Consider the following 19,015-nt stretch of genomic DNA (forward strand, 5'->3'; position numbering starts at 1 on the left):
TGAGCGTCTATAGAATGTAACTTTACAGTCCATCACTCAAATCCTGCCCTTTTAGATAACGAGGTAGTCGTTAGTTCTCACGTCTCTAACGTGCAATGGATGTTAAAGTAACGCATTATGTTTCTATTGGCTATTATTATTATTATTATTATTATTTATTATTATTATTTTATTATTATTATTTATTATTATTATTATTTAGTATTATTATTATATTATTATTAGACGGTCTATTATTATTATTATTATTATTATTATTATTATTATTATTTATTATTATATTATTATTATTATTATTATTATTATTATTATTATTATTATTATTATTATTATTATTATTATTATTATTATTATTATTATTATTATTATTATTATTATTATTATTATTATTATTATTATTATTATTATTATTATTATTATTATTATTATTATGGGCAGGAAAAGTTGGTGGAACATTTTACTTTACCGCACACTATCAATACTAATTTTCCATCAAAGGAAGTCTTGCTATGTGGAATTTTTTTTATATTTTTTTGGTCTATTCACCATTAATTCAACAAGTTTTATACTCGAGATGTTAATTCGAAAATTTTACCCTCTGGATCACATCGATTTTATTTTAAAACACTCTTTACTCTTTACGGCTATGTGTTCTTGTGGTATGACACTCGCTTTCGGATCGGAGGGTCCTGGGTTTCGAGCCTCGCCCGGCGCATAGTTGAATCCTTGAAAAAGGCTCTTTACTCATATTCTCTCATCGTACTCAGATGTAAAATGAGTACCTGGCCCTTAACAGCTTTGTCTTTCTCCGAAAAAAATTGTAATATCGCCTAACAGGCGTCATGCCTCGTTCTACGTGTCACCCATTGCTGTTGATCAAGGACATTTTGTAAAGCGCTTTGGGCACGTTGAGTGGAAATCGCGCTATATGAAATCTCACGTTTTGTTGGGGTTTTTTTTTTACATTAATTTAGAAAAACCATTTCTGACCACATATCTTTAAAACCCACCGAGAGTATCATCTTCAGTTCAAAATATGTGTTCGCTTAATAGCACAGACACCACTTAAATAACACATTTATCCGTGTCCCCGGCTAAGTGACTATATTTCGACTTCTGTCAAAAGGACTGAATGAAATTGACAGCCGAGCATCATTAAATCAATACCAGAAAAATCATTGAATACAATATATCGCTATTATATTTTTCAGATGCAATATGTGGGTTGCCAAGTGCGACACGAGTGCGGTTGTTACTCTAGCATGCCCATTGTCATGCGGTAAATGTGGACAACACGTTGACATTAGCACCTTATTACGTGACGGCTATGTCCACGACAGCTCTCTGTTTTCTAAAAGAGAATATGGAAATGAAGTCCACAAAAGACGCCATAGAAAGAAGAAAAAATGGCGTTCCAATGAGTAAGTATGATGCTTAGATGATTCGTAACTCATCAAATAAACCCAAACTTAATTACATCTGGTGACTTTTTGCCAACTGGGATCGTCATAATATATTGATATACGAAATCAAAGTTTTCTGATAAAAAAAAAAAGAAAGATCTTTTGAAAGGGTACATAGAATATTCTGATGTTCAATCTCTCGATTTTATTGACTTTAGAGGTTTTTTTTCTTCCCCTCCCCTTTGTTTATCTATCACTGATTGAGTAGTTTGATCAAATATTGGATCAGAAGAAAAGAATGTTCTGTTTCAAACGATTACTTACTTAAGCCCTCCACTCCGGCTGGAGCATAAGTCATAGGCGAATCCCCTCCATCTTGTCCAGCTTTGCACTTGGTACCATCTTCTCTCCATGTTAAGCCTTCAGTTTTTTAGATCCTCTATCTGGGTGGGATTCCTGACCTTCCATAGTGGGCAGCCTAGCTGGGAGGGAAACAGTCAAATGCATAGTTATTGTTTTGGGAGATGATATTTTTTTCCTTGTAAATCATAATAGACCTGTAAATTCTCAGTCAATTAACTGAAATCAGTCAATTCGTCAAATTCAAATATTTTTAAAAAGGGAAGAAAGAAATGAATAAAGAAAGAATTCATGAATCGTAGTCGATTGACTGTAAAGTTAACTAGGAATGTTCCACAGCCCCACGCATAGCTCATGGGCCGTTTATATTAATGATGGATATATATTGCCAAGGCTAAGCGACGCTTTTTAGAATTGCCGTGTCTGAACACACCCCAGTGTATTTTCACACAGCCTTCGTGAAATTATTTTTTCACTTTCGAAACCTGTCGTAGCCAATTTTAACTGAGCCGCCGAGCGATAAATTTCACTGTTTCGTCCAAGGAATTTACCCAATGGAAACCGTACGGTGCTCTTATTGGCTAACCAACCAGCGGCCTCGATGAGAAAAATATCCGCCATTTTGATGTTGGCTGGGAATCGCGTTACTATAGTAAACAAGCGCTGATCGGCCGTTCATGAAAACAAGTTGCTGCTCGCTCGTTTAACTCAAAATTATTCAAAACGATCACTCTAAAATGATATAAATGTGACTTCTTAAGGTTTTCTTCACGGTCAAAACCACACAACATTCTATTAATGATTACGTCTGAGGCAAAAAGGAATATTGACAGGTCGACCGAGAGTTGAACTCGTGAGACGACAAACATCAATGCGAAGTGTAGCGAGAGTCAAGCTATTGTTTGTCTTGTCCTATTCTATATAGAGAAAAGGATAAATAGTATAGCCTCGTGTGTGAGTGGTTGCGTGTCATAGTCTTGTTTTTAAATTGTTTCTGTTGTTTATGTGTGTAGTGATGACTCTCTCACACTCAATTTCAATGCCGAAAGAGGAATTCCCGCACACAAGAAAGGGGAATTGGGGTGGTATTTGGCATACATATTGTATAGTATCTAGTTCTAAATAGATAACTGATTAGAATTATATTATGATATATAAACACAATGCCAAATACAATTCCGAAGTTTCCTTATTTCAAATGAAGTAAAGCTCCAAAACCTAATGGTAGTGATTGTAGTACTGAGTGTTAGTGAGGTGATGTGGCGTTGATGGTGGTTGTAGTTGTAGTAGTAATAGTGATGATGATGTGGTGGTGGTGATGATTGTAGTTGTAGTAGTAGTGGTAGTGATGATGATGTGGTGGTGGTTGTAGAGTAGTGGTAATGGTAATGATATGGTGGTGGTGGTGGTTGTAGTAGTAGTGGTCGTGATGATGATGTGGTGGTGGTGTTTGTAGTAGTAGTGGTAATGATGCGGCTATGTGGTCTAGTAGTATGACACTCGCTTCCGGATCGGAAGGTCCTGGGTTCGAGCCTCGCGCTCGGCGCATAGTTGAGTCATTGGAAAAGGCTCTTTACTCACATTCTCTCACCGTACTCAGGTGTAAAATGAGTACCTGGCCGTTAACAGAGTTGTCTTTGTCCGAAAATTTGTAATATTGCCTAACAGGCGTCATGTCCCGTCCTACATGTTAAATGTTGACCAGGGACCCCTTGTAAAGCGCTTTGAGCACATTTAGTAGATATTGCACTATATAAAGCTCAATTAAAAAAAAAAAATTTCAATGATGATGATATGGTGGTGGTGGTTGCAGTAGTAGTAGTGGTAGTGATGATAATGTGGTGGTGGTTGTAGTTGTAGTAGTAGTGATAGTGATGATGATGTGGTGGTGGTTGTAGTAGTAGTGGTAGTGATGATGATGTGGTTGTGGTGGTTGTAGTAGTAGTTGTAATGGTGATGATATGGTGGTAGTGGTGGTTGCAGTAGTAGTGGTAGTGATGACGATGTGGTTGTGGTGGTTGTAGTAGTAGTGGTAATGGTAATGATATGGTGGTAGTGGTGGTTGTAGTAGTAGTGGTAATGGTAATGATATGGTGGTGGTTGTAGTAGTAGTGGTCGTGATGACGATGTGGTTGTGGTGGTTGTAGTAGTAGTGGTAGTGATGCTATTGTGGTGGTGGTTGTAGTAGTTGAGGTAGTGATGTGGTGGTGGTTGTAGTAGTAGTGGTGGTGGTGGTTGTGGTAGTAGTGGTAATGATGATGATATGGTGGTGGTGGTTGCAGTAGTAGTGGTAGTGATGACGATGTGGTTGTGGTGATTGTAGTAGTGGTAGTGATGATGATGTGCTGGTGGTGGTGTAATAGTAGTGGTAGTGATAATGATGTGGGGCTGGTGGTTGTAGTAGTAGTGTTAGTGATGATATTGTGGTGGTGGTTGTAGTAGTAGATGATGTGGTGGTTGGAAAACACATTACAGGTTATTATAATACATGATTACACACATTCTCTAACTTCATTTTTTGACAGCTTCGTTGTGCCATAAATATACGCAACAGTTCTGAAACATTTTATTGTGGATTTTGATATTGTTTGTTGTTTTTCTTGTGTCGTTATGTTGACATAGATACCGAATGAATGGTAATTACTACATTCTCAGCCAACAACAAAATGGCGCTGAATGCTTTCATTGGTGGACACTTTTTAGGCTTCGTACGTATTCTCATTCGTTTAATTCTATGGTTTCGTCTAAGCATAGAATTAAACGAATGAGAATACGTACGAAGCCTAAAAAGTGTCCACCAATGAAAGCATTCAGCGCCATTTTGTTGTTGGCTGAGAATGTAGTAATTACCATTCATTCGGTATCTATGTCAACATAACGACACAAGAAAAACAACAAACAATATCAAAATCCACAATAAAATGTTTCAGAACTGTTGCGTATATTTATGGCACAACGAAGCTGTCAAAAAATGAAGTTAGAGAATGTGTTTAATCATGTATTATAATAACCTGTAATGTGTTTTCCAACCACCACATCATCTACTACTACAACCACCACCACAATATCATCACTAACACTACTACTACAACCACCAGCCCCACATCATTATCACTACCACTACTACCACCATATCATCACCATTACAACTACTACTACAACCACCACAACCACATCATCATCACTACCACTACTACTACAACCACCACCACATCATCATCACTATCACTACTACTACAACTACAACCACCACCACATTATCATCACTACCACTACTACTACTGCAACCACCACCACCATATCATTATCATTGAAATATTTTTTTTAAATTGAGCTTTATATAGTGCAATATCTACTAAATGTGCTCAAAGCGCTTTACAAGGGGTCCCTGGTCAACATTTAACATGTAGGACGGGACATGACGCCTGTTAGGCGATATTACAATTTTTCGGACAAAGACAACTCTGTTAACGGCCAGGTACTCATTTTACACCTGAGTACGGTGAGAGAATGTGAGTAAAGAGCCTTTTCCAAGGACTCAACTATGCGCCGAGCGCGAGGCTCGAACCCAGGACCTTCCGATCCGGAAGCGAGTGTCATACTACTAGACCACATAGCCGCATCATTACCACTACTACTACAAACACCACCACCACATCATCATCACGACCACTACTACTACTACAACCACCACCACCACCATATCATTACCATTACCACTACTACTACAACCACCACCACATCATCATCACTACCACTACTACTACAACTACAATCATCACCACCACCACATCATCATCACTATTACTACTACAACTACAACCACCACCAACACCACATCACCTCACTAACACAGTACTACAAGCACTACCATCAGGTTTTGGAGCTTTACTTCATTTGAAATAAGGAAACTTCGAAATTGTATTTGGCATTGTGTTTATATATCATAATATAATTCTAATCAGTTATCTATTTAGAACTAGATACTATACAATATGTATGCCAAATACCACCCCAATTCCCCTTTCTTGTGTGCGGGAATTCCTCTTTCGGCATTGAAATTGAGTGTGAGAGAGTCATCACTACACACATAAACAACAGAAACAATTTAAAAACAAGACTATGACACGCAACCACTCACACACGAGGCTATACTATTTATCCTTTTCTCTATATAGAATAGGACAAGGCAAACAATAGCTTGATTCTCGCTACACTTCGCATTGATGTTTGTCGTCTCACGAGTTCAACTCTCGGTCGACCTGTCAATATTCCTTTTTGCCTCGGACGTAATCATTAATAGAATGTTGTGTGGTTTTGACCGTGAAGAAAACCTTAAGAAGTCACATTTATATCATTTTAGAGTGATCGTTTTGAATAATTTTGAGTTAAACGAGCGAGCAGCAACTTGTTTTCATGAACGGCCGATCAGCGCTTGTTTACTATAGTAACGCGATTCCCAGCCAACATCAAAATGGCGGATATTTTTCTCATCGAGGCCTCTGGTTGGTTAGCCAATAAGAGCACCGTACGGGTAAATTCCTTGCGTCTAAGCCAAAATTGACCACATTTACTTGAAGGACAGGAAAAGTATGAGAAAGAAAAATTCGAAACACCGGAAGTTCGTTATGTAGACACCTTCAAATCGAAAGTTAAATGATTGCTACAAGCACATCTCGATTACCTCATGTTGTAAACAAAATGGTTGACCGTTTCTAAGTTTCTTCACTGATTGGGTACCTAATTACAAGGAACAATGGTAAGTAGCCTAATTAATTCCCTCGCAATTAGTTTTCTCCCATTGCTTTGCTCAAGTGAGCTTGCTGTTTACCTTTCATTTTGATTCTTTGGATTTTACCGCTACGACGAATTACGAAGAGTTTCAGTTTCAGTCAATTTTTATAGAGCTCATTTACAGGTCTAGAATCATAATCTCTGTTATGTAATATTATATTTGTTTTTTGAATGTATAATGAAAGCATTTTAGTGTATTCCTCTTTGTTGGATTTTGTGCTTGTATTCGGATGAGGCTTTTTGGGGTGATTTCAAACTAAGTACATTGGTGGTATGCTCTTGGAATCTACATCTGATCCCTATTTGTTCCCAGTTCCCCTATGTCTTACTTTTTCTTGGGTGCTTTAATTGTAATTCTAGAACTTTTTACTATCTCATTTTCTTCCTTTTTACTGGCGCTGATATAACCTAAATGTGTTGCAAGCGCCGTAAAACCCTTAAAAACAAAACAACATTAGATCCTCTATTGACGCCCTTCTCCAGATATTACTAGCGTGTGGCCACCATTTCCATCTTCTCCTCTTAATTTATACCTCAATTTCTTCTTGGCTTGCAAACAATTAACCAGTCTAAACACAGGTTTGTGACACACCCTCAAAGTCAGTTCGGACACACATCAAGGGCGTGGTTAGGTTCCTTTCCACTACGATTTAATTTTGGCTGTCCTTATTGTTCGATAACCTCTTGGGTGTTAGTGGCACATCTGTCCTGAAATTAAAATAAATTTCGATCTCCAGTTCAGGAAGGCATTTGGGTCTTTTTTAATTTATCATCCTCTATGATTTTCTTTGCCTGACTATACATCATATTTAACGTTTTTAAAATATATATTATATACCCTAGTACTTGCCTCTTTAATTTTTCCCCATCATTTCCAATCCGCTTATTGTTATGAACAGCGTTATATTCATAATAAATTAACTGACTAGAATCTTTAACGTGTCTATATGCCAAATACCTCCTGTAACATAATGAGCCTCCAAAAAATAATAAATATAGATAAATCACCGTCTTTATTGATTAAATGTAAATTTATATCGTCATTACTGGGGGTTTTTTTTACTGTTGGTTGAAAAAAGTCTGTGAGCCCCCAAACCGTACAGTGTTAAGTATTCCGCTCATATAGTGTCATATAATATAGTGTCATGTATGGTGTATCTTTTGTTCGTAGTATCTATAAGATATTGCAAAGTTTCAAATATAGGGGTTATCAAACGAGTTGAAACATTATATAGACGTCTGTGACATATCAATACATTATAAATATACATTATCCGGACAGAGTGATACGACCACAAGCGTTGACTCTTCGCCCAAATAAGCAAGGAGCATCTGGAGACCAAGCATAGAAAGTTGGGAAAACGACGATCAAAATCTCGACCCGTAAAGAGCGTAAAACAAAACGAAGGAGAAAAGGAAGGAGCAGAAGATACAGACAAGGTATTAATTTATTGCGTTCATATTTTTTAGAATGTATCATACAAAATTATTGTTATTATCGGTTAACTTCTGTAGCTTACCAGTTTGAACAATATTTGACCTAAGCAGTCAAATCCGGTATTTGATGCGGCTTTATCGGAGAAGCCGCTTAATGGAACGACCTGTCTGTGACAGAATTTTTCTGTATAATTTCTATTGGTTAAATGAAACGCATGTCGGTTATTGGAATGATTGTAGGCTTTCAGGAAACGTAAGAATTTTTTTTCTTTTCAATTTATCAAAATATAAATTTCTTTAATGAGATGAAGAAGACTGAATGTGTTTTCAATAAGTGTATAGGCCCGGTGATTAAAATTGTTGTGCGAGTCAGTCACGCCCATTCTCTTTGATACGGTAATGTTATACTTTACTCTTTTGTCCAAATAATTAATGAGAGCGCAGGTAATGATGCATGAGTATTTTTTCTTTTGACAAGCTGATTAAAATTGTATAACGTTCTGTAATTTTTTAGAACAGTGAGTGGAGTAGGCCCTATGTTGACAATAACAAGAGATAAGTGAATAGGAAAGTGCCAGAAGACAATAGAAATAAAATTTCGCGGCGGCGATGGGCTCGAACCCGACCTTACTGGTACCAAAACCCCTGGCCCGGGGGGGCGTGACTCCCGTATAGCTATCCCCACTCACTTTATTTTTTTCTAATTTTTTAAAAAGAGGCATTGATCTTAAAGTTACTCATCAATCAAATAAAACAAACATTTACTTCGCGGAGAATCAAAGTTGAATAATAATAACAAAAAAAAATAAACATCCAATAATCACGGATATAAAATGGTAAAAACATTCAGAAAAAAAAAAAAATGGAAACAAATTTTTGTTTTATCAGATTAAACTTCCCCCTCTTTTAAGGTCCAATAAGAACAGTCATTTCTTTAAAACTGTTTTCTTTTCAGGGGAAAAAGACCTTTTTCATACGACCAATACCACATCAGAACTTTTCCGAATTTGGGTCGACGAGGGTTCTGTAGGGTAAGTGATTTAAAGACGTATACTGTCGTTGGTCCTGTGAAATTGTGACTAAATGGACAAAGGGTATGCAATGGCCAAAAAAAAATTCCCCATTGTGCTTCTACCAATCAAAACAATTCGGCTTACACTGACAAAACCCCCCTTTTTTTATTTTGGCCAGAAAAAAATTAATTCATTCATATTTAATAATTTTAAAAAGTCCCCCCAACTTTTGTTATTCTTCACAAAACCAAAAATCCTAAAAGTTGCAATTTTTATTTTTTCCCGGATTTTTTTAGAGTTGGGTTTATTTTAATTGGGTCAATATTTGAAAAAAAATGTTTCCAAAATGAGCTATCCACCTCCTCACTTATTATTTATTCCTAATTTTTCTAAAAGAGGGACCATTGGACTTTTTGAATGTTACTCATACAATCAAAAGTAGGAGAAACAAACATTACTTCAAACAGCGAGACGAATCAAGTTGAATAGATCAATAAACAAAACAAATAATCATCAGATATTCACGGTACTAATATGGTTATAAACATCAGGAAAAAAAAGATGGAAGCAATTATTGTTTGTTCCGCAGAGGAATTAAACTACAACCAGTTCTTTTAAGGATCCAAAAAGAAGCAGTCATTTCTTGGAGCTTTACTTCATTTGAAATAAGGAAACTTCGAAATTGTATTTGGCATTGTGTTTATATATTCATAATATAATTCTAATCAGTTATCTATTTAGAACTAGATACTATACAATATGTATGCCAAATACCACCCCAATTCCCCTTTCTTGTGTGCGGGAATTCCTCTTTCGGCATTGAAATTGAGTGTGAGAGAGTCATCACTACACACATAAACAACAGAAACAATTTAAAAACAAGACTATGACACGCAACCACTCACACACGAGGCTATACTATTTATCCTTTTCTCTATATAGAATAGGACAAGGCAAACAATAGCTTGATTCTCGCTACACTTCGCATTGATGTTTGTCGTCTCACGAGTTCAACTCTCGGTCGACCTGTCAATATTCCTTTTTGCCTCGGACGTAATCATTAATAGAATGTTGTGTGGTTTTGACCGTGAAGAAAACCTTAAGAAGTCACATTTATATCATTTTAGAGTGATCGTTTTGAATAATTTTGAGTTAAACGAGCGAGCAGCAACTTGTTTTCATGAACGGCCGATCAGCGCTTGTTTACTATAGTAACGCGATTCCCAGCCAACATCAAAATGGCGGATATTTTTCTCATCGAGGCCTCTGGTTGGTTAGCCAATAAGAGCACCGTACGGGTAAATTCCTTGCGTCTAAGCCAAAATTGACCACATTTACTTGAAGGACAGGAAAAGTATGAGAAAGAAAAATTCGAAACACCGGAAGTTCGTTATGTAGACACCTTCAAATCGAAAGTTAAATGATTGCTACAAGCACATCTCGATTACCTCATGTTGTAAACAAACTGGTTGACCGTTTCTAAGTTTCTTCACTGATTGGGTACCTAATTACAAGGAACAATGGTAAGTAGCCTAATTAATTCCCTCGCAATTTAGTTTTCTGCCATTGCTTTGCTCAAGTGAGCTTGCTGTTTACCTTTCATTTTGATTCTTTGGATTTTACCGCTACGACGAATTACGAAGAGTTTCAGTTTCAGTCAATTTTTATAGAGCTCATTTACAGGTCTAGAATCATATCTCTGTTATGTAATATTATATTTGTTATTTTGAATGTATAATGAAAGCATTTTAGTGTATTCCTCTTTGTTGGATTTTGTGCTTGTATTCGGATGAGGCTTATAGGTGATTTCAAACTAAGTACATTGGTGGTATGCTCTTGGAATCTACATCTGATCCCTATTTGTTCCCAGTTCCCCTATGTCTTACTTTTTCTTGGGTGCTTTAATTGTAATTCTAGAACTTTTTACTATCTCATTTTCTTCCTTTTTACTGGCGCTGATATAACCTAAATGTGTTGCAAGCGCCGTAAAACCCTTAAAAACAAAAACAACATTAGATCCTCTATTGACGCCCTTCTCCAGATATTACTAGCGTGTGGCCACCATTTCCATCTTCTCCTCTTAATTTATACCTCAATTTCTTCTTGGCTTGCAAACAATTAACCAGTCTAAACACAGTTTTGTGACACACCCTCAAAGTCAGTTCGGACACACATCAAGGGCGTGGTTAGGTTCCTTTCCACTACGATTTAATTTTGGCTGTCCTTATTGTTCGATAACCTCTTGGGTGTTAGTGGCACATCTGTCCTGAAATTAAAATAAATTTCGATCTCCAGTTCAGGAAGGCATTTGGGTCTTTTTTAATTTATCATCCTCTATGATTTTCTTTGCCTGACTATACATCATATTTAACGTTTTTAAAATATATATTATATACCCTAGTACTTGCCTCTTAATTTTTCCCCATCATTTCCAATCCGCTTATTGTTATGAACAGCGTTATATTCATAATAAATTAACTGGACTAGAATCTTTAACCGTGTCTATATGCCAAATACCTCCTGTAACATAATGAGCCTCCAAAAAATAATAAATATAGATAAATCACCGTCTTTATTGATTAAATGTAAATTTATATCGTCATTACTGGGGTTTTTTTTACTGTTGGTTGAAAAAAGTCTGTGAGCCCCCAAACCGTACAGTGTTAAGTATTCCGCTCATATAGTGTCATATAATATAGTGTCATGTATGGTGTATCTTTTGTTCGTAGTATCTATAAGATATTGCAAAGTTTCAAATATAGGGGTTATCAAACGAGTTGAAACATTATATAGACGTCTGTGACATATCAATACATTATAAATATACATTATCCGGACAGAGTGATACGACCACAAGCGTTGACTCTTCACCCAAATAAGCAAGGAGCATCTGGAGACCAAGCACTAGAAAAGTTGGGAAAACGACGATCAAAATCTCGAACCAGTAAAGAGCGTAAAACAAAACGAAGGAGAAAAGGAAGGAGGAGAAGATACAGACAAGGTATTAATTTTATTGCTGTTCAATATTTTTTTAGAATGTATCATACAAAATTATTGTTATTATCGGTTAACTTCTGTAGCTTACCAGTTTGAACAATATTTGACCTAAGCAGTCAAATCCGGTATTTGATGCCGGCTTATCGGAGAAGCCGCTTAATTGGAACGACCTGTCTGTGACAGAATTTTTCTGTATAATTTCTATTGGTTAAATGAAACGCATGTCGGTTAATTGGAATGATTGTAGGCTTTCAGGAAACGTAAGAATTTTTTTTCTTTTCAATTTATCAAAAATATAAATTTCTTTAATGAGATGAAGAAGACTGAATGTGTTTTCAATAAGTGTATAGGCCCGGTGATTAAAATTGTTGTGGAGTCAGTCACCGCCCATTCTCTTTGATACGGTAATGTTATACTTTACTCTTTTGTCCAAATAATTAATGAGAGCGCAGGTAATGATGCATGAGTATTTTTTTCTTTTGACAAGCTGATTAAAATTGTATAACGTTCTGTAATTTTTTAGAACAGTGAGTGGAGTAGGCCCTTATGTTGACAATAACAAGAGATGAAGTGAATAGGAAAGTGCCAGAAGACAATAGAGAATAAAAATTTCGCGGCGGCGATGGGGGCTCGAACCGCGACCTTACTGGTACGCAAATCCGCCTGGCCGGGGAGAGCGTGACTCTACCGTATGAGCTATCCACCACTCACTTTATTTCTTCTAATTTTTTAAAAAGAGGGACATTGACTCTTGAATGTTACTCATCAATCAAGTAGAAACAAACATTACTTCACAGCGGAGAATCAAACTTGAATAGATAATAACAAAACAAATAATCATCCAGATAATCACGGATATAAAATGGATATAACATTCAGAGAAAAAAAAAGATGGAAGCAATTATTGTTTGATCAGATTAGAGTAAACTACAACCCGTCTTTTAAGGTCCAATAAGAAGCAGTCATTTCTTAAATCTGTTTTCTTTTCAGGTGAAAATGACCTTTGTCATGACGACCAATACCACATCAGAACATGCCGAATTTGGGTCAGACGAGGATTCTGTGATGATAACGTGATTATAAAGACAGTATACTGTCGTTGGTCCTGTGGAAATTGTGACTAACTGTGACAAGGATATGCAATGGACAAAATATAATGTCCACATTGTGCTGTCTACCAATCAAAACAATTCTGCCGTACACTGACAAAACGCCATTTTTTATTTTGGCCAGAAAAGAAATATACTTCATTTCATATCAATCAATTAAAATGTCCCCCAACTTTTGTTATTCTTCACACCAACAATCCTAAAAGTTGTCAAGTTTCATTTTCAGACTTTTTGAGAAGTTGAGGATCATTTTAATTGATCAATATTTGAAATAAAATGTTTCCATGCCAAAGTGAAAAAAAAGTTCTCTGTCAGAATACTGCATAATAACCCTCTTGATTTTAAACTTTCCTCCAATATTGTCAAGTTTTCTCCCTTTTTAAAAAAAAGAAATCAATAGCTCTAGAAATATATTTTAATGTTTTGTCCCGCTTAAATACATTCAAAGGCAGCGATTTCATAGTATCTTTTAAAAAACAGATCTTCTACAAGACGGTGAGAAAATGTATGAAGTCTGAGGCTCACAGTTAAAAGCTTGTTTAGTTTTATAACTTTGTAGACCTTCCCAGTGTACCAATTTCCCCCTTCAAGCTCAATATTTCCTCGGTTTTTCCTTCTTTCTTGTTCCTTATTTTGTGGGCTCCAACTAAGTTACATACACTTGTATAATTAATGGTCATTTACAGTATCCATGCCACAAACATCTCCAGCTTTTTCAATCCAAATCTGTCTTGCTCCTCTCTATGAATCTTCATACTGTTTCTTTTTTCTTCCCTTTCCTTTCTACTCTAATCATAAATATTGAATGCTTATGATGTGTCTTACATTTAAATGAACAAAAGTTTGTAACCTTTTGGGCATTTCCATTTTTATATTCAACCCCCCCCCCCCCCCCCCCACCTCAGTGGCTGGGATTCATCTTAAACAATGAAAATAAAATAGACAGAAGAGAAGAAATAATACTGAGCAATCGCTGAATCGTCCATAACTTTGAGACGCAGATCGAAATAAACAATAAAATATGCATTATCTATTAGAATACTTAATTGTAGTTCTCTGACACCTATCTATTTACTTATTCAATGTGATGTGCCCCGTGATCCGAGGAGTCATCAGCATACTATTCTATTCTTGGCGCTACATTGCCCGGTGACGAAGTAACAAACATGTGACACATTCGTAGTTCTACCTACTCAACATCAGTCTGTTTTTGCCTTTTACAAGTTGAAGGGAAATCTTTTTGTTTTTCTCTGTTTCACTTATTCATTGGGTCACAGCAACCCATCCCATCCATTTTAAAGCTTGGAAGAAATAATACCCTGAAAATTGATTTTACTTTAACAAAACGACTTGATGAATGTCCTTATATTGCGTTAGAGATGTTTTTCACTTTTTTTGTCATCATTTTATCAGGTAGACATGTAGGCATATTTTTTTCACAGCGGAAGATTACCAAAAATCCATTTCCGCTAATGCAAAAATAAATATTGTATTGAATGTATATTGTATTATTACATTTTAATGTATATCCGTATTTTATTTTAGAATATGGAAAACAGAGACCATAAGACATAATAACTCATTCTACTTGCTGGCATCACAACATTATAGTATTGACCATATTGCCCTTTACTTGCCCAATTCTATTTCCAGAAGACAAATGCCCGAAAGGTCTTTCCTAATATTGGCTAACTGTTAGAATTGAATTTCCTTCTCTCAGCTATGTTGTGATCTATTAAGGGTCCGGATCTTGGCTCATCCTTGCATTTGTGGAACATTCTGGGTAAAGAAATTTTGAGACAAGACATTAGCATACTTTTAATATTCGAGTGGGAGAGTTCGACGCTCCTCAATACAATAGTCTTTGACATGACACTTTCACCTTAACGTGTAAAAGATAACACTGTTATAAAATTAGTCTTACAATAACATTTTCATCAATTTGGTAAGGAACCGTATACTCCCAATATCGATTGATTGACCTGACTCTCAACTTGTCAAAAAAATCTCAAACCAGAGACTTCATTATCGATAGATTAAAATGAGTTTCAACGTCAAATATTTTCAGACCTGAGACCTCTTTTAACGGAACAATGTTTTTGGTCAAACGTATATTATAATCTTATTTTCAACCTGAGACGTTTGGGGCTTATTAAGGTTATTATCATGTAAAGAGATGTTCTTTCCAAGTCGCCTAGGCCATCAATGGCTACTTTGATAAAATACCCATGTACCTTTTGTAATTCATTATGACCTGCCTTTTTATTTTTGCATTAAAAAGTTACCACATTATACCTCAAATGTGTTTTCATATCATGTATACTAGCGGACTTTAAAAACGCATCAGCGTTTTGAATCAAGATAGTGGGCCCAAATATAAATAAATCGTTTCAATTATTTTGTTCTTGTTATTTGTCCATTCGAGAACATTTCCACATATCACGGTGCTTTATGAGGAACGTTCGGCACTTGGAGGGCTATTTTTGTAAGTTGGGTCAATTTAAGAATTCAAAATTTTTGTCTTTAATTCCCTTGAATGGTGGACGCGATCATCAAACCTGAATGCATGGCTAATTTGTGAATAAAATTCTTTTGTGGTGGTCTCGAAAAAGACCGTATTGGTTTTGTCAATACTCTAATAGCGAGTGTTGTTTTCATTTGCATTCATAACCGCTTGGCAACGTGATCTCATTCTGTAATGTTCATAACTGTTCCGAGCTCATCCCAAGCATATTTTGGATTGAGATCAAGGGAATTGGCAGGCCATTCCAAGACATCGAAGGTTTGGTCCTGCAAGAAGTTCCTCGTCGGATTGCTGTGTGGGGCATTGCGTTGTCGTGTTGAAAAGTGGATATTTCCTCGTGTTCTTCAAAACAGGACACGATCAGATTGTCCAATATTTCTTCAATGTAGACAGCTGGTGTGACGTTTCTTCTGAATACATGAAGTGGGGTTCGATCGTCATATGTAATCACACCCCAGACGTTACCATAACAGTTATACTGAACAACACAGACTGGTGAAAATCTTTCTCCTTGGAGCCCCTATGCTCGACATCTCCGATCTGCAAAAGTCACGTTGAATCGGCTTTCGTCGGAAAAGACAAGAGATCTCCAGTCACGACTGGCCCAATGGATGTGGTGTCGAGTCCAGTTTAACCTGTTGATTCTTTTCTGCGGATATGGCCCCTGCGATCAAAGCGCATCTGCTTCTCACACCGCTTCGTGAAGATGCCGCCTGATTGTTCTTTGATTTACTATTCCACGTGATCCCATTGTTCTTCCAACTATTTGAGTTGCAGAAATTAAGCGATTTCGAATATGCTGGAGCACGACGATTCGATCCTGTTGAGGGGTGGTAACTCTTGGTTGACCAGGTCTAGGGCTCTCATTCACCGTTCCAAGATCTTGGAATCTCATATGGAGGCGCACTATGGTTGAGTATGGCAATTGAAGACCGTCACCACTTGTCTTGAAGTTCTTAGCATTCCAATTGCCTGTTGGCGATTTTCTTCAAACAACCGGGGCATCTTGCTTGATAAAAAATTAAAGTGTTTCACGCTGTTTTCTTTCTTGTAAGACGTCAGAAAATAAATTGACAACATTTTCATTTCAATCGAAGCTTTTATAGTGTAAAAATGACAAAAGTTGCATCAGCACACATGCTGCATGTGCAAGTATGAACTGTTCATAAATCGAAAATTTCAAAGCACAAAGATAAATCTTGCAACCAATGGAAGTGGGTCACATAATAACAACTTCACACTGAAAAGTACTCATGGTCGTGGCGTTTTTATGCGTTTTTAAAACCCGCTAATATATATATATATATATATATATATATATATATATATATATATATATATATATATATATATATATACAGTAAAATTACTTTAAACCGAAAGAAGCTAAACCGAAAAATACCTTAAACCGCAAAGAATTTAATAAATTGTACTAGTTTCTTCATTATCTTTGTCCTAATTCTTACGATGAACCGAAATACTTCTAAGAATGACTTTCTTTAAACCGAAACAACTTGAGAGCACCTTCCCCTTTTCTCTCTCTATTTTTCTTCAAAAATTCGGGAAGGTGGCCCCACATAATAATGCCCGGTGATATTAAAACAAAGAGCGTAAGTATAAGATGAGGGTGAGGGGTGGGGGGTAGGCAAACACTTCAATCACTGCACTTGGGTTTGGCCAGCACCACGATCGCAGACTGGGAAAGGAAGACAACGGGTGACTGGCAGGCGAAAAATGAGGAAAGAGGGGGAGTTGGGGTGTAGAATCACGCAAGCGAGATGTTCTCGCTCGTGTGTTGATGCTTTGGAACTGACTGGATTTTCAACACGACAATAAGGAGGGGGGTGGTAGACAACTTACCTTTGACTTTGACATGCCATTTCATTTCCACTTTGATTGAATGTGTGTGTGAGAGGAAGGGGGGGGGGGGGGTTTCTATGTAATTAGGCCTTTGAACCTAATGGCTTTTCAACAAAAGAGAGATGTGTAGTTAAACAACTTAGCATTGACACGCCTTTTCATTTCCATTTCACTTCACCTCTGAGTAGCTGCTATCATTCATTATCAATTATCACACAAGAACTTTCGATCTTATTTTAGCTTTACATTTTACTAAAAGAAAGCACTGTGATACACATTGGAGTTTAAAATCAAAATACTATGTGAAGTCGATGAAAAAAAAGTTGATCAAGACGGAGATATGTAAAATACACGGCATCCCGAACTCAACTCTTTCAACAATTTTGAATTGAAAACGAAAACCCCCAAAAATATTTTTAAAACACACAAAAAAAAAAAAAAAAATTATAATAATAATTTTAAAAATGTAATGGTTACGAAGACGGCATTTATTCAACAACTACTTTTAAAGGGAAACCCATGATACGATTAAATGAGCAAATTTATTAAATAGTTACTACACTTGAAAAACATCGCAAAACGGCAACTTGCTTTAAACCAAAATGTCTTTAAACCGAAATGGTTTAGAAGGTCCCGAAAATTTCGGTTTAAAGTAATTCTACTGTATATTATATATATATATAAATATATATATATATAAATATATATAGATAGAACGAAGATGACATCACTCAAGCCTTTGTTATTGTATTTTGCCATCCGCGTTTCTGAGTGATTCTCACTAAACTGTATTAACCAGACTATAAAAGTTCATGGTGACACATAGTTTTGTGTGTTGGTCCGGATGACAATGTTATGAGCTTTTTTGCCAAGTGCATACTATCCATATTATATGAGCCTAAATGAATCACGAATATAATCCAATTTTTGACCAGATTTCATTGATAGCCTGATAACAATTGGCTTTAAATTATAAACACAGAGAGAGAGAGAGAGAGAGAGAGAGAGAGAGAGGGGGAGAGAGAGAGAGAGAGAGAGAGAGAGAGAGAGAGAGAGAGAGAAATGAATACGACAATTTTGTTATAATCCTCAATCAAAACCGTCATACAGGCATTAAAGTAAAAGAGTAGACTGAAAAGTTTTGCCGCGGCCTTTGTATTTTCCACACGATAATAGATACGAAATTGACAGAGATATCAAAACAAAGCTTAGTTTATGTACTTTCGTGTATCATCTAAATATCAGTATAGTCACGTTCCCATCCACGTCGATTCGCCGATGCACCAGTTATTGCGTCACGTCGAAGAGGAACTAACGTGGTAAACTTCGACACCACGAGTCACCTCCGCCTGTACCTCACCATCACTGTCCAAATTTGCCCCATTGGGGTATCCCTTAGTCCTAAGAAAAGAAAAAAAAAGTCACTTGGAGCTAAATCAGAACTGTTAGGGGGGGTATTCTACGACTTCAAGAAAACTTCCTCTTTCAATATGATCATGTATTTATGTGAACATTCTC

At 36.4% G+C, this 19,015-nt stretch overlaps 1 protein-coding gene across 5 annotated transcripts in view; it reads left to right on the plus strand.

The window, feature by feature from the left end:
• LOC144962391 (uncharacterized) overlaps window positions 1-15,407 on the plus strand; it is a 91,733-nt gene extending 76,326 nt beyond the window's left edge. For 4 of the 5 annotated variants that reach the window (XM_078895280.1, XM_078895282.1, XM_078895279.1 and 1 more), the window contains exons 8-10: window positions 1,212-1,421; window positions 11,848-12,008; window positions 12,995-15,407. In XM_078895280.1, the coding sequence (XP_078751406.1) occupies window positions 1,212-1,421; window positions 11,848-12,008; window positions 12,995-13,128 (505 nt within the window). In that variant the 3' untranslated portion in view covers window positions 13,129-15,407. Of the gene's footprint in view, window positions 1-1,211; window positions 1,422-7,839; window positions 7,994-11,847; window positions 12,009-12,994 lie in introns of those variants that run through there. The other variant, XM_078895283.1, reaches the window with a different exon arrangement.
• The last annotated feature ends 3,608 nt before the right edge of the window (window positions 15,408-19,015 follow it).

Source organism: Berghia stephanieae, chromosome 1, assembly GCF_034508935.2.
Source record: "Berghia stephanieae isolate SIO BIC M18660-M18661 chromosome 1, UCSD_Bste_1.3, whole genome shotgun sequence".
Taxonomy (NCBI): domain Eukaryota; kingdom Metazoa; phylum Mollusca; class Gastropoda; order Nudibranchia; family Aeolidiidae; genus Berghia; species Berghia stephanieae.